The sequence below is a fragment of the Gigantopelta aegis genome, chromosome 12, assembly GCF_016097555.1.
Source record: "Gigantopelta aegis isolate Gae_Host chromosome 12, Gae_host_genome, whole genome shotgun sequence".
NCBI classification, from domain to species: Eukaryota; Metazoa; Mollusca; class Gastropoda; order Neomphalida; family Peltospiridae; genus Gigantopelta; species Gigantopelta aegis.
The window spans coordinates 37064432-37081348 of record NC_054710.1 but is presented as its reverse complement, the minus strand read 5'-3'; the positions used below and the strand labels follow the sequence as shown (position 1 = coordinate 37081348).

Sequence of the window (16917 nt, the reverse complement as noted above, 5' to 3'; positions counted from 1 at the left end):
CATCTGAAATCTTACAATAGTTGCACAAGTGAATCTTGTGAGGCCGAGAGATTCAGGAGATTATGCTACTTAAAAATTATCCTACTGATGATACCAAAACGCACTGATAATAACATGTATATACATTAAAGCAGTTTTTGTACATACCCGTTGGTGAGAACACCATACATTATTTTTGGTTACACATAGTTGTTTACACATGTACGTGTGTTAACAATTTCAAGACATACGACTGGCTGCTCCTAAGTGATGACCAGGTCACCACTGCCATACATCCAAGAAAACAACCCAGCATGGTGGAAATCGATCACACTGTGATGTATAATTAACCTGGCAATTGTGTTTCTGTAACGCATATGTCAGCTGCAAAAGGTTGTAAATATCTTTTAGCTGATAAAGTGTTAAAATTTGTTTAAAACCTGTTCTTTGAGGATATGTAGGAAATAGAATAATACATTTGTGTCCGTTAGATACCATTTAAAAACATATAAAACTCGCTATCACTCGTTAAGATCGATTTTAAAACTCGTGAGATAAATGGCATCTAATGGCCACTCATGTATTGTCTATAAATCATTCATTGGGCGTTTTAGTTGGTCAACATTTGTGCAACTCTGTTATTAATAACTACAGAAGTACCTGTACACTGGTGCAATTTTTTCCTTCTTTTCTTCAAATTTTCATTATTTATAACAACAAAATTAACACAATTATTGATCTGGAACATAAGTAAATGTTTCCTGTGCATTCATTAGGTAGGAGAGACAACTCTGATGCAAATATGATTGGAATTTTAATGTTTTGTTAATCAGAAATGTGTGAATAAGCTATGTAAATGTTAAATACAATAGGGGAGATAACTTCTCATGAAAATATGATTGGGATTTTAAAGTGTTCTTAAACAGAAATATGTGAATAAGCTATGCAAATGTATGTTAAATACAATAGGGGAGATAACTTCGCATGAAAATATTGGAAATTTAATGTTTTGTTAGAAATGTGTGAATAAGCTATGTAAATGTTAAATACAATAGGGGAAATAACTTCTCATGAAAATATGATTGGGATTTTGTTAATCAGAAATGTGTGAATAAGCTATGTAAATGAATGTGAAATGCAATAGGGGAGATAACTGATGAACTTAAGTTGGCATGGAGATTATAGGAATCTTTGAAGTTCAGTAAATATAACAATGGACGTAACTCTATTAAATTGTAATCAGTGATGTATGAAACAATGTACAATGCATAAAACAGTAACTGCTGATTTTATACAAACAAGATGTGAAATGAAGTTTTGTAAAATTAAATTTTATGAAAAACGGTTAATGTGAATAGTTAATTGAATGATAGAATCACAATATACACAATTCAATAAAACGTCCACACTTAGACTAATGCATCACAATTTAAAAAAAAGTTAATTTCACGACATTTCTTTTTAACAATTAACATCAAGTCGCAGTAACAAATGGAAATAAAAAGTCTCAAAACCAAAGGAAAATTTGCTACAATTATGCAGTTTGTTATTTTTCATTGAAACAAGTTTGTCTCAAAACCAAAGGAAAATTTGCTACCATTATGCAGTTTGTTATTTTTCATTGAAACAAGTTTGTTGGTTTTTGAAAAACAAATGGATTAGTTACAAGATTATGCAGTTTCTTGAAGGAAAATGGGCTACTTTAGAAACAAAAAACACCAATAGTGGGGGAAATAACACTATTCTCAAAACAAAGACTCTCGTATCAGTAACAACAGTGTCTACTGTAGCAACAAAATCTCATATATATATATATATAGATAGATAGATAGATAGATAGATAGATAGATAGATAGATAGATAGATAGATAGATAGATAGATAGATAGATAGATAGATAGATAGATAGATAGATAGATATATATAGATAGATAGATATATATATAGATATATATATATCTCTTCATATATATATCTCTCTTCATATATATATCTCTCTTCATATATATCTCTCTCTCTCTCTCTCTCTCTCTCTCCACAGTTGACTCCCATTGGTTCGAACCCCATCAATGCTTGAGAAAGTGTTTGACCCATCAGGTAGTTCGACTTAATCATTCTGTCAACAATGTGTAAGTGTAACTTGGGACTTTGTTTTTGGTTCAAGCATTGTGGTGTATTCGACCCTTCCGAGTTGAACCAACAAGATTCTACTGTATATTATACAGCATTACATGTTTGTACTGTATATATATATATATATATATATATATATATATGAATTACCAGTCTTGAGACTTTTATTTTTATTTGTTACAAGAGACTGAACATGCACATAATAATTTTAACTGTAGTGACATATAAATGTAACTTTGTAGTAAACAATAAAAACATTTTCCTGAATAATCATTGGCACAGGTCTTTGATATTATGACACCAACATTAAGTGAGGTCAGAAAACAGCGGTGCGATGTAGCTGCGATGTAGCAGGCATCAAAACATTCTAAGCAATATACTATCAGGAATTCTCGTATACTGAACTCCGAGCTAGAATATATATGAAGTTTATAACTTCTGCAGGATACAGATTTTTTTAAAAACAAAAGCCCAGGGCTTAAACACTAGTTATTATCCACATGGTTCAAGATATTCAGGGAAATATAACTAGTATGACCCACGTGTGTCAATGATTTCACATGCACAACAAATGGCGGCTTCCCCAGTGTAAATGCTTATCAAAATGACGTTGTTTCGTTGTCTCTTTTTAGTTACATTTGAAACGTTTTGACATGGTTCTAGCTTGTTATTCATGAAAATAATATTTTGGATAATGTGGATAATAAAGAAATTATTACACTCGTATGTGAATCGTACCGATTCTGGATTCATATGTCAGGATTCATGTATTATCCTCGCTCTCACTCGGGTAATACAATAATCCTGACACTCGCTTGTGTAATAATGTGTATCTATTATCCACATGGTTCAAGTTCAACATAACCAAGTTTATAAAAACCAGGGGTGGGAATTCTCCTCGGATCTGCAGTTTCCCTCTCCTTTAACCTGGGATTTCAAGAATTTCCGGCACCCCTCTAGATTTCCTCTTTTTTACAGTTCACCAATTCCCACCCCTGAAAAACCATACGAAGCATACGTGTAATAACAAGTGTAATTATGTGACCAATGAATGACATGCTTTTGGGAAGTGATGTCTTTACATGAAACAGCTTCCCCAGTCTTAGCTCTGTGTATGAGAAATATTGTAATTGCTTACCAAAATGATGTCATTTCATTTCGTTGTCATCTTCAAGTTACGTTTGAAACGTTTTCACACAGTCCTTGTTATTCATTAAAAAAATAAAATAATACTATGGATAATAAAGAAATTATTACACTGACATGTCTTGACTTGACACTTTTAACATGCTCCTATACCACGAAGGTTTTGAGCATGTCCGTCCTGAGTCCCGTCTCTGGATAGCCAGGGGCCTGACTCGGGGCAGACATTGATATGTGAATCGCACTGATTTTACAAAACTTGTATTAGGATTCATGTTATTATCCTCGCTCTCGCTCAAACAATACATGGAAAAGAATCCTGACTTGTTTTGTAAAATCAGTACAACACACAAGCTCGTATAATAAACTCATTTTACTATTTTAGTGGGAACAAACATGTAATTATACAATGGTTCTGCCACATCAGATTAACTCTACCTGTACCTAATTTATCACATTCACCATTACTTAGAAAGATCACTCCAAACAATTTATTTGAATTTGAGCCTAAATGAAAAAACCCTCATTTTTAAAACCAAAGGGCTAAAAAAATGGATAGACCTATATATACAAGAATTCCTGGTAGCTGTTTGGCACTATAAACTATCTGAGCTTAAATTGCAATGTAGTGGTTTTTAAAACAACAACAAAATGCATGATACTGTCAGTGTTTAAAAAACAAAGCCAGACAAAATAAATTTACAAAACAATTGCTAGACCAACCATAAAGAAAATAATGATTAGTGTAACCCAATTTAATGATACAAAAATCAACCAAAACAATTTGTTTTAAAGCCATAATCTCAGGTAGCTTTTTATAATTTCCTTTTTAATTAACATCAGTTAAAACAATAGGAGTCGATGTTTCTTGTAGGGTTGTTTTTTAAGGTTTGTTAAGTTTTGAAGTACAATGCCATACCAAGCAGAGCTCCAACCCTTCACCCTCCCCAGCAAATAATTTTAAAAACAATAGACCAACACATTATTAAATTAGTCATGTCACAAGTGACAACTAACCAAACATTTTTCAAGGATGACCAACACAAATTTACTTCCAATAGCTCACTTAACGAGTTTGCAAACACTTTATAAATGGCAATAAATAATAATAATATTGTACATTCGTTTGGATAACAAATAATAAATAAAATAACAACATTTATAATATTTGTTTCTTCTCATCACTCACTCCCCCACTCCCCACCTCCAAATATGATGTAACATATGAAGCAGGGATGTCAACAGGAAACTGAAAAAAAGTCTGAAGTCGAGCGAAGCGAGAAAAATAATCCAAGCGCAGTGAGAGAAGAAATTCATAATAATCCAGTTGGGGGTACAGGGTAGGCAATGACCAGGCAGAATGCCAAGGGAACTTTGGGGGAGATTTGGAGGGGGATCGTAAAAAAAAAAAAAATTAATATATAATAAAATTATAGCTGTTGCAAAATTTAGGTCCTTCCCCCTTAGATTCGCCTCTGTTCATGGATATACCACTTTCAGTTGTTCATTCATTTATACTGATTTTTGTGGTTGTATCCAACTGAAGTTCAAGAACGCTATCCTGGGCACACACCTCAGCTATCTGGGCTGTCTTGATAGTTGTTAGTGAGAGAGAAGTCGGTGTCATGGCCCAGTAAGTCATTATTTCATTTCAACTTATTTTCATGCTTATATCCAATTAAGGTTCAAGCATGCTGTCCTGGACACACACCTCAGCTGTCTGGGCTGTCTGTCAGGGACAGTGGGCTAGCTGTTGTTAGTGGTCAGTGATAGAGAAGAGGGTGTAGTGGCCTTACACCTACCCATTGAGTCGTTAAAACTTACTTTGGGTGGAAGCCGGTACCGGGCTGCGAACCCTGTACTTACCAGCCTTTATGTCCTATGGTTTAACCACGACACCACCAATGGGCTAGCTGTTGTTAGTGGTCAGTGAGAGAGAAGAGGGTGTAGAGGCGTTAAATCTACCCACTGAGTTGTTAAAACTTGCTCTGGGTGGGAGCCAGTACCAGGAGACGAACCTACCAGCCTCAAGTCCAATGGATTATCACTACGCGACTGAGGCCGGCGATATCCCCACTGGTTTATATCGACTGTATGAGGTGATTTAATCCATTTTGAAATAACCACTTCGCAGGTAACCGTGATGATCAGTATATCAAACAAGCAGTTTATGTGTTCTGGTGTTCAGATTCAACCACCAACGAGAAACCCTCTGTCCTAAACAGACTTCCACGATAAGCAAGGTCTGTGCCCAGGATAGCATGCTTAGACCGTAATTAGATATTCACATTAAAATTAAGTCAAAATAAAGGAAAGAATCGATAAATCAGGCCTCTGAGAACTGAAAATCTGCGTGACCCATTTATCGGTTACGCAGAAATAAATCGAGGTGACCCATTTCCTTGTTGCGTGACACGTTACATCCATGTAAATAGTGCTCAAAATTCTGCACAAACAAAAAATTGGTTACGCAAAATTACGGTTCTCGCAATTTTCAAAGGCCTGTGATATGAATGAATGTGGTTATTTCCATTTCCCCCCATTTTGACTAGACAGTTTGTAAAAACACTTCAACAACTGCTATCACATAGGCTATTAGTTTGAATGAGAAGAACAACTATTTTTCTTCTTAAATACACTTAAATACAGGATGACACATACCACATTGTAATATATACCAGAGTTCTAATTCACAAAACTCTCTTAGGCTCTGCTAGACAACAAAGCATCCTCTTTGCAAGTTTTTTTGCATTGCACTGCGAGATCGCAAAAGTTGAGAGAGTTTAGTGAATGAGGCCCCAGAAGTCTAATTCACAAAGCTCTCTAAAGCGAAATCACATCGTTGTTGCAAGTATTTCTGTATTGCATTTTCTAGACTACAATGTTGCACAAGTTTGATGAACTACATGCAGGTCCCAAACATCAAATCATTGAGCTGGCAAGTTCTATGGCCGTCACATTTTATTATATATTATTAGCGCAATATCTTAAAGTATCGGTGAAGTAAAAGCGTTATCAGTCACTCAGTGACGATAACACATTTTTTAGTGAAAATGTCACTATTTCACTCTAAAATGTGTTATCATCACTGTAAGAAAGCCGGAACTATTTTGCTGCTGGCATTTTAAAAATATATAATAAATAGAAAATTTCATGTTTTTTGTCAAATATGATTTATATCTCATCTCGTAAAGTTTGCAATCATATCACACTCTTCGCACTTACGCGACTCGTGAGATATGATTGCAAACTTCACGAGATGAGATATAAATCATATTTGACAAAAAACACGAAATATCCTCTATGTATGTGGACATTTTACCACTGAGCTATATCATGTTTCCATTAAGTACAAGACACTGCAGTTAGGCTTTCACTACCAAAAATCTAATTTATTATTTTGTGGGTAATGGAAGCACTAGTTTAATTTAAGACCTTGTCAAATTAGGAGTCCAGACTCGAATCTTAAATGATTTCACACATATACAAAATTTAATACAGTCTTGAGTCCTGTCAGGTCATGTCATAGCGTTTTAAATGCATATTCAGAACAAGCTGTCGTAGTGCACGCCTGTCCTCGGCACTGGCCTCTGCTGGCTCCTCCGTCCAGGACAGAAAAAGGGTTGTGGTGGGTGGAAGAGGGGACCGCCAGTGCTGGCAAGTGCAAGGGAGCACCAGCAGCCTGATCGGAATCGGTAGTAAGGTGGGGGCAATGTTGGTGTTATTGAATTTTGAATATCCCGTAGGATCAAGTCAAAAAGGAAAGTAGTGCGCACTTTCTTGGAGGAAATTTGGCACATTTTTGAACAGACAAAACAGGGAGCTACATGTTAATTTGAGTCTAGACTCCAAATGTTCTATAAGCACAGGGGCCAAGATACAGTTTTGGTTCGCAGAAAATATATATTCACATTTTGACAGAAATTCAGTTATGCAAGTCTTTTTCAAATGTTATCAATAAATGCTAATTTCACAGCAGGCCAATAATTTGAAACTAAACATAGAAAAATATAGATTTTATTATGGACATGCTGTGCTTGTTTTGCAAACCAGAGTTTAAAAAAGAAAGACACATTAAAATCACTTTGAGCAAACAGCCTTGAAAGTTTAGAGGAGTCACAGGGAATATTTCAGGGGGCAGGGATGGAGGTAGGGTTCGGGGTGCGGGTGGGACAGCACCCGCATACATGTAGCTAGCAATAACATTACAAAGTAATACTCTGGCATTTTGAAATATGCTGGAGTCCCATATTTGTCATTCCAATTTGATCAAATAAAAATACATACGACTCTTTAAAACCCTCCTGCTTACAATAAAACTCCACAAGCAAAAAGAACAAGCTCCTGCTTGAATATTTAAAACTTTCTTCGTATGATGACACAGTGCTATTATCGGAAGAGAGATTTCTCGAATTCACTGCTCATATGATTTGTTAGATCAGTTCATACGAAAACAATCCCTCACAATAAAACACCCACAAGCACTGCATAAATACTTTTAAATCTGATACAAGAAATAGTGATGTTATCAGAAGAGACACTCTCAAATCCACTGTCCGCGATTTGTACAGTGGGCTCATAGGAAATCACGCCTCAAAATAAAACACCCACAAGCTCATGGAACAAGCTACTGCATAAATATTTGAAAATCCGATACGGGAAAGGCTGACATTATCGGGAAGAGATATACTCCAGTTTGCAGTCAACATGAGTCGTTCGATGAGCTCGTGGTATATCGTTGTCATGACTGGGACTGTCCTTTCTGTGTTGATCGTTTTGGCCTTTTTCTGCGATTCAATGTGTTATGTAGGTCAACTAGCGTTCCTTTTATCTGAAAAACAAAAAATAAATACCGTATAACTGGGAATGTTTGTGGGGTTTTATTTTCATGGGTTTTGAGGGTAAGTGGTAAGGCTCGAAAATTTTAAACCTGTATGTATTTATAAAAGCCAGAAGTGTTACTGACCTGGGCCCCATTCCAGAAAGTAATCTTAGCCCTAAGATTACATTAAGTGTATCCTTATGCACTTAAGATGATCTTAGGGCTAAGATCGCTTCGTGGAATGGGGCCCTGCAGATATTTGCTGAAGAACTTCTGGTCACAGTAATGGATGTTTGATCACACCCCAGCACAAAATGTTAAAAGTTAAAGTTTGTTTTGTTTAATGACACCAGTACAGCACCTTGATTCATCAGCTATTGGATGTCACACATTTGGTAATTTTGACATAGTTTAGAGAGGAAACACGCCACATTTTACCAATACAGTGAAACTCCTCTCAACAGAACACCCTCGGGATCAAGTAAAAAGTCCGATTTTAAGTGGTATCTGGTTTACAGAGGTTCTCTTCTGCACAGATATTTAAAAAGGGACCATGACAAATGTCCGGTTTTGAGGGAATTCCGGTTTACAGAGGGTCCAGTTTTGAGAGGTTTCACTGTAATAGCAAAGGATCTTTTATATGCACCATCCCACGGACAGGATAGCACATTCCACGGCCTTTGATCGCTTTACCACCCCCTACACAAAAAGTATATCACCTATTGACATCACTGCAGATGCTTGAACAGGATAAGAAAGAAAGAAATGTTTTATTTAACGATGCACTCAACACATTATATTTATGGTTATATGGCGTCGGACATATGGTTAAGGACCACACAGATACTAAGAGAGGAAACCTGCTGTCGCCACTTCATGGGCTACTCTTTTTGATTAGCAAGGGATCTTTTATATGCATCATCCCACAGACAGGATAGCACATACCACGGCCTTTGATATACCAGTCATGGTGCACTGGTTGGCGCGAGAAATAGCCCAAACGGGGATTGATCCCAGACCGACCGCGCATCAAGCGAACACTTTACCACTGGGATACGTCCCGTCCCTTGAACAGGATAAAACCGATATCCTGTAGTCCCCTCCAGTTGGACCGGTACGGGACTAATACTATATTTTAACACTGGGCTATGTCCTGCACCTTGAACAGGATAAAACCGATATCCTGTAGTCCCCTCCAGTTGGACCGGTACGGCACTAATACTATATTTTAACACTGGGCTATGTCCCGCCCTTGAACAGGATAAAACCGATATCCTATAGTCCCCTCCAGTTGGACCGGTACGGGACTAATACTATATTTTAACACTGGGCTATGTCCTGCACCTTGAACAGGATAAAACCGATATCCTATAGTCCCCTCCAGTTGGACCAGTACGGGACTAATACTATATTTTAACAAGTGATTATAACGACGCCACAGAAAGTTCGAGAACACTAACCTCATTTCCGTGCGAACACTGCAAAGGCAGCGGAAACAGCTGAAGTCTGAAACTAGACTTATCCAGGGCTTCTAGATTATGGTAGCCCCACCCCCATGGCTAGTGATTTTTAATGCTGGGCTAGTAAAGAACTACTATTACCATGCCCGACAGCTAGTGAATTGTTTTGGTCAAATGATGCAGTTAAGTCTATTTTGTAAATATGAATATCCTGCCCCCACCCCAACCCCAAATATTAGTGTTTTTAATCTCTATCTCCCTCTTTAGGTGACATATTTGATTATTATTATTATTTAGTAAAATTGTATTAACTTAAAGTAAAGTAGGGCTAGTAAATTTTTAATTGTGGCTTAGTGAATGTTTTAAATCACTGATCCCATAGCTAGCGGATTTTATAAAAATTCTAGAAGTCCTGACTTATCCCTCTACGTATACCCAGTTTTATACTCGCGAAATAGTGGTTGGATTCCAGTCTAATAATTGTCATGGTGGTTTTAATAGGCCTACGTGTCTGCATATGACATAAAATAATTGCCGTTGATTGTCAATTCAAACAGCGTGACTGGCGAAACAAAAAACATACGGAAGGCAGTTACATTATAATATTCGCGTGTATTCGGTTCAAGCAGTTGCGAAATACGAATACAATTACGATACAGGTTGCTTTTCAGTGCACCGAATATTCGAATGTATCGTTACACCTCTAATTATAACTGTGAATTACTGATTTTAATTATAACTATGAATTACTGACCTGGTCAATGAGCTGTATAGAAGCAGACAGGACATCTTTCCACTTCTCTAGTTCTCCATCTTGCATGACCATCTGTCGTTTCAGTAGCTGTACCCACTCTCTTTGTGACCGTGGATATTTTCTGCAATTTAGTGTAAACAAAAAATAACAAGAAATGTTTCACTTGGCTGCGGTGACCACAACCTCTGTAATTAATTTTTTTTTTATCACACCCAGAAAAAAAGAAGCAGCAGCATTCTGAGAATACTGCAAGACATGTTCCCTAATGGGCCTAACAAATGTTCATATCTCCTAAATTCAAGGGCCATAACTGTGTAAAAAAAAAAGGGTAAATCGCCATGAAAGTCAAACTTGATCTGTAACGGTACATGATAAAGCTATACACACAATTTCAGCTCAATATCTCAAGGCATTGTGAAAAAACCCATCCGGAAAATGATATGTGGGACAGACAGACAGACAGAAGGATGGAGATGAAACATATAGTCCCCTCCGGTTGGACTGGAAGGGGACTAATAAAAAATGCTGTGGAAAAATAGTGTCCACAGCATTTTCCATGACAATTTTACCTTTAACATATTTTCAAACTCCGGGACCAATTTCACCAAACATTGTAAGCCTAGTTTTGCATGTAAAACGTAAACCTACAACTAAACCACAGTTCTTATTTCTATAAACAGTAACAAATATAGTTTGATGTACACATCATGTCGTATTTCATTTTGTTTTGTCTTTAAAATGCTCCACCTTCCATAATAATGGCATTTTCAGAATGTAATAGAAGGAAGGAAATGTTTTATTTAATGACACACTCAACACATTTTATTTAGTTATATAGTGTCAGACATATGGTTAACGACCACACAGACATTGAGAGAGGAAACCCACTGTCACCACTTCATGGGTCACTCTTTTTGATTAGCAGCAAGGGATCTTTTATATGCGCCATACAGACAGGATAACACATACCACGGCCTTTGATATACCAGTCGTGGTGCAATGGCTGGAGCGAGAAATAGCCCAATGGGCCCACCAACGAGGATCGATCCCAGACTGACCATGCATCAAGTGAATGCTTTACCACTGGGCTATGTCCTGCCCCAGAATGTTATAGAAAAGAAAGAAATGTTTTATTTTAACGATGCACTCAACACATTTTATTTACGGTTATATGGCGTCAGACATATGGTTACGGACAACACAGATTTTTAGAGGAAACCCGCTGTCGCCACTACATGGGCTACTCTTCCGATTGGCAGCAAGGGATCTTTTATTTGCGCTTCCCACAGGCAGGATAGCACAAACCATGGCCTTTGTTGAACCAGTTATGGATCACTGGTCGGTGCAAGTGGTTTACACCTACTCATTGAGCCTTGCGGAGCACTCACTCAGGGTTTGGAGTGGGTATCTGGATTAAAAATCCCATGCCTCGACTGGGATCCAAACCCAGTACCTACCAGCCTGTAGACAGAATGTTATAGATGCCAAACATATACAACATATGAACGGTATAACTGTTAGTCGCAGACATTAATTTATGATGTTTTATGAAATTGGCTCCCGAGTTGTAAACAGATCTGAATGACGACAAGTTTGGTATACCGATTGAAAGAAACAAAGGAACACATAAATAATAACAGCAAATATTGACTACTACAAAATCAAAAGTTAACCGTCTTACTAGCAGTCAGTCCACAGTACTGACATTCAATACTACAATGCATGTCTGTATTTTATACCACGCATGCAGTTAATTAAATTTGATCCCTTATTTCTTTGCATCAGTAAATTTGTTTTGTTTGCTAATATACTAGTGATGGGAATCGGTTGGAATTTCAACATCGATCATAGATTATAATCGGAAGGCATCAACCAATCAACTTTCAATTACACAACTGGTTATTATTATCCACATGGTTCAACATAACTGAGTTAATAATAATCATACGAAGCACATGTGTAATAACAAGTGTAATGACGTAATTATGGGAAGCGATGTCATAACATGATGTGGCTTCTCCAGTCCTAGCTCAGACTGTGCATTTGAAAAATGACTTCCTTTCGTCGTCTGCTTCTAGTTGTGGCTTAAACATTTTGAGTTGGGTCAATTTATTCATAAAGAAAACAATAATAACAATATGGATAATAAAGAAATTATTACACTCGCGAGTGAATCGTATTGATTTTCTGAAACTCATGTCAGGATTCATGTATTACCCTCCCTCACTATCCTGACACTTATTTCGTAAAATCTGTACAACACACGCTCGTATAATAATCTCTATGAATTAAATAAACATAAGAAGGATTTGAATTATAAGAACCTATATTATGTTTACCAGGACCTAGATTCTACAAATGGCTAATTTTATCTTTAATAACTATTTAATATGCTTTTTCTTTATGTAGACATGAACATTATGTGGGTGGGATGAAAAGTTTGGAGCCTAACTACGATGGAGTGCTGCTAGAGCGATGAAATTTGGTAGGCGTATAATTCAGCTGACTGACTAGCTATTTTGTTTGAAGCTCACAACATCTTTGGCGACTACAGCAGGACTCAACATTTAGTGAAAATGAAGAAAACTGAGTACTGGGCCGTCATCAAGTATCTGAATTTGAAAGGGTTAACTCCCATGCAAATCCATGCCTATATAGTCGGTACATTAGGAGATAGTGCTCCCTCATTTGCCACTGTGAAAAGGTGTGCAGCAGAATTCAAAAGGGGGGAGAAAAAGCGTTGAAGATGAACCAAGGTCTGGCAGGCCTTCAACTGCCTCCACACAGGAAAACATTGATCATGTGCACCAAATGGTGATGGATGATGGACAATCGACTATTCACTCCATAGCTGCTGCCATTGGCAGCTCCCATGAGCGAGTAGAGAACATTCTAACCAAAGAACTGGGAATGTCAAAGGTTTCTGCTCGATGAGTACCATGCCTTTTGAACCCTGATCAAAAGCGCACCAGACTGACCATGTCTATGAAAAACTTGGCGTTGAATGTTATTTGACCGAGTTGGGTCCATCACTTCGAGCTAGAAAACCAAGAAACAGTCCACGCAGTGGAAACACCCGCCGTCACCTCCTCCAAAGAAGGCAAAGGTCGTTTCATCTGCTGGAAAAGTAATGGCCTCAGTTTTTAGGATTGCCAAAGGGGTTGAGTTTGTGGACTACCTTCCAAAGGGCCAGACCATCAATGGGAAGTACTATGCCAACTTGCTAAGGCAGCTGCGTGAAACTATCAAGAAGAAACGACCAGGGAAGTGACGAAAGGTGTCTTGTTCTCACAAATCCGTCACTGCAATGGCTACTGTCCATAACTGTGGCGTCGGCCTCATTCAGCATCTGCCATACTCCTCTGATCTGGCATCCTCAGACTGCCATCTCTTCCCAAACATGAAGAAACACTTTGCTGGCAAGCATTTTCATGCTGATGATGAGGTCAAAACCACCATTCAAGACTTTTTTGACGAGGAAGAGGAAACATTTTACAAAGCAGGGATCCAAGCACTGCAGCACCACTGGCAGAAATGTGTGGACCGTCAAGGGGACTACGATGAAAAATAACTAGTAAAGAAACTCATTTCATAAGTGCAGGATAGTTAGGCTAAAAAGTTTTCATCCAACCCGTAAATACGAAACCCAATATATTTACATGAATTCCAACATCTAAACTGGAGAAACAATTGCAATTAACATTTTCCCACCAAAACAATTATGGATTTTTATAACTGGTCATCACATAGGTAGAGCCAAAATAATACATTTTTGAATTAACATAACCTCTTGATGTACATTTTAATTCCAAACTTGAAATAGCAATCGGGCTGCAAACTACTTACAGTTGAATATTATTACAGAGACTATGGTGAGTTTGTTGCCATTTTTGAGATGTTGCCGACTAACAAAGACTTTTTAATGACTAAAATTGCACATTAAATAAAAAAATTCTGCATACGAGTAAAATATTAGCGCCTCTATATTAAATGTGTTTCTGATCATCCTAAGGTTTATACTAGATCAAACTTCATGTCATTCCCTAATATGTATTTTTAAAAAATTGATTAGCAACTACGGGATAATACTATAATGTTTAATATTGTGTAGCGATCTCCGATGCTTCCATAGTGAATTGAGACATGATAATGAAGAAAATGTTCCCTGGTACATTCAGAATTGGAGAGCAAATCCAGTCTGGGCTACTGACAAACATCAGGGTGACCAGGAACACATTGAAAATATAGACATTGATATTCTAAACAATAAACTATATTTAGTATGTAATTTTTGTCGTTAAAATATTTTACTAGTCGGAAACATCTTATAATGGCAGCAAACCCAGGACTATATCTTTAACAGAAGTAACAATAAAGTAAAAAAACCCAAAACATAGATGGGTTTTTCTAAAACTCATCCTTTTGTAGAAGTTTTTTCTGTCACTTGTGAAAATAATCTGTTCTTAAGATTTACTGTCATTCGATACAATTGTTTTTCAAATCGCCCAGGGCCGTCTGAACTTGTATTTAAATCCTACAAGTCACTAGTCCCCAACACTTGGGCATGGTCATCATCTTCTCAAGACTGAGAAAGCACAGAACTATCATCATCAGCAGAATTAGTTTCAGAAAGTATAGACAGTTAGCCGTTTTTGGTCCTTCACCGGAGCTCTTTTGTTTCTGGTGCCATTTGTAAGATGAAGTGTGAGGACCGTCTTTCTGATTGTGCCATTTGTAAGATGAAGTGTGAGGACCGTCTTTCTGATTGTGCCATTTGTAAGATGAAGTGTGAGGACCGTCTTTCTGATTGTGCCATTTGTAAGTTGAAGTGTGAAGACCTGTCTTTCTGATTGTGCCATCTGTAAGCTGAAGGGTGAGGACCTCTCTTTCTGATTGTGCCATTTGTAAGATGAAGTGTGAGGACCGTCTTTCTGATTGTGCCATTTGTAAGATGAAGTGTGAGGACCGTCTTTCTGATTGTGCCATTTGTAAGTTGAAGTGTGAGGACCTGTCTTTCTGATTGTGCCATCTGTAAGCTGAAGTGTGAGGACCTGTCTTTCTGATTGTGCCATCTGTAAGCTGAAGGGTGAGGACCTCTCTTTCTGATAGTGCCATTTGTAAGTTGAAGTGTGAGGTCCTCTCTTTCTGATTGTGCCATTTGTAAGTTGAAGGATGAGGACCTCTCTTTCTGATTGTGCCATTTGTAAGCTGAAGGGCGAGGACCTCTTTTTCTGATAGTGCCATTTGTAAGTTGAAGTTTGAGGACCTCTCTTTCTGATAGTGCCATTTGTAAGCTGAAGGGTGAGGATCTCTGTTCTGATTGTGCCATTTGTAAGTTGAAGGGTCAGGATCTCTGTTCTGATTGTGCCATTTGTAAGTTGTAGTGTGAGGTACTCTCTTTCTGATTGTGCCATTTGTAAGCTGAAGGGTGAGGATCTCTGTTCTGATTGTACCATCTGTAAGCTGAAGGGTGAGAACCTCTCTTTCTGATTGTGCCATCTGTAAGTTGAAGAGTGAGGACTTCTTTCTGATTGTGCCATCTGCAAGTTGAAGGGTGAGGACTTCTTTCTGATTGTGCCATTTGTAAGCTGAAGGGCGAGGATCTCTCTTTCTGATTGTGCCATCTGTAAGCTGAAGGGCGAGGACCTCTCTTTCTGATAGTTCCATTTGTAAGTGGAAGTGTGAGGACCTGTCTTTTTGATTATACCATTTCTAAGTTGAAGTGTGAGGACTTCTCTTTCTGATTGTGCCATTTTTAAGTTGAAAGGGTGAGGACCTCTCTTTCTGATTGTGCCATTTGTAAGTTGAAGGGTGAGGATCTCTGTTCTGATTGTGCCATTTGTAAGTTGAAGTGTGAGGACCTCTCTTTCTGATTGTGCCATTTGTAAGTTGAAGGGTGAGGACCTCTCGTTCTGATTGTGCCATTTGTAAGCAGAAGGGTGAGGGCCTCTCTGATTGTGCCATCTGTAAGTTGAAGAGCGAGGACTTCTTTCTGACTGTGCCATCTGTAAGTTGAAGGGTGAGGACTTCTTTCTGACTGTGCCATCTGTAAGTTGAAGTGTGAGGACCTCTCTTTCTGATTGTGCCATTTGTAAGCTGAAGGGTGAGGACCTCTCTTTCTGATTGTGCCATTTGTAAGCTGAAGGGTGTGGACCTCTTTCTGATTGTGCCATTTGTAAGCTAAAGGGTGAGGACCTCTCTTTCTGATTGTGCCATTTGTAAGTTGAACGGTGAGGTTCTCTCTTTCTGACTGTGTCATTTGTAAGCTGAAGGGAGAGGACCTCTCTTTCTGATTGTGCCATGTGCAAGTTGAAGGGTGAGGACCTCTTTCTGACTGCCCTCTGTAAGTTGAAGGGTGAGGACCTCTCTTTCTGATTGTGCCATTTGTAAGCTGAAGGGAGAGGACCTCTCATTCTGATTGTACCATTTGTAAGCTGAAAAGTGAGGACCTCTCCGACTGTACCATTTGTAAGCTGAAGGACGAGACCTCTCTTTCTGATAGTGCCATTTATAAGTTGAAGTGTGAGGACCTCTCTTTCTGATAGTGCCATTTGTAAGCTGAAGGGCGAGGACCTCTTTCTGATTGTGCCATTTGTAAACTGAAAGTGAGGACCTCTCTTTCTGATA

General features: G+C 38.0%; 1 protein-coding gene across 1 annotated transcript in view; it reads right to left on the bottom strand.

Annotated features, from left to right (window-relative positions):
- Window positions 1–6480: 6480 nt before the first annotated feature.
- LOC121386328 (protein Aster-B-like) overlaps window positions 6481–16917 on the bottom strand; it is a 71418-nt gene continuing 60981 nt past the window's right edge. The window contains exons 17-18 of the mRNA XM_041517196.1: window positions 10291–10411; window positions 6481–8085 (exon numbers count right to left, since the gene is read on the bottom strand). Coding sequence (XP_041373130.1) covers window positions 7996–8085; window positions 10291–10411 — 211 coding nt within the window. The 3' untranslated portion in view covers window positions 6481–7995. The remainder of the gene's footprint in view (window positions 8086–10290; window positions 10412–16917) is intronic.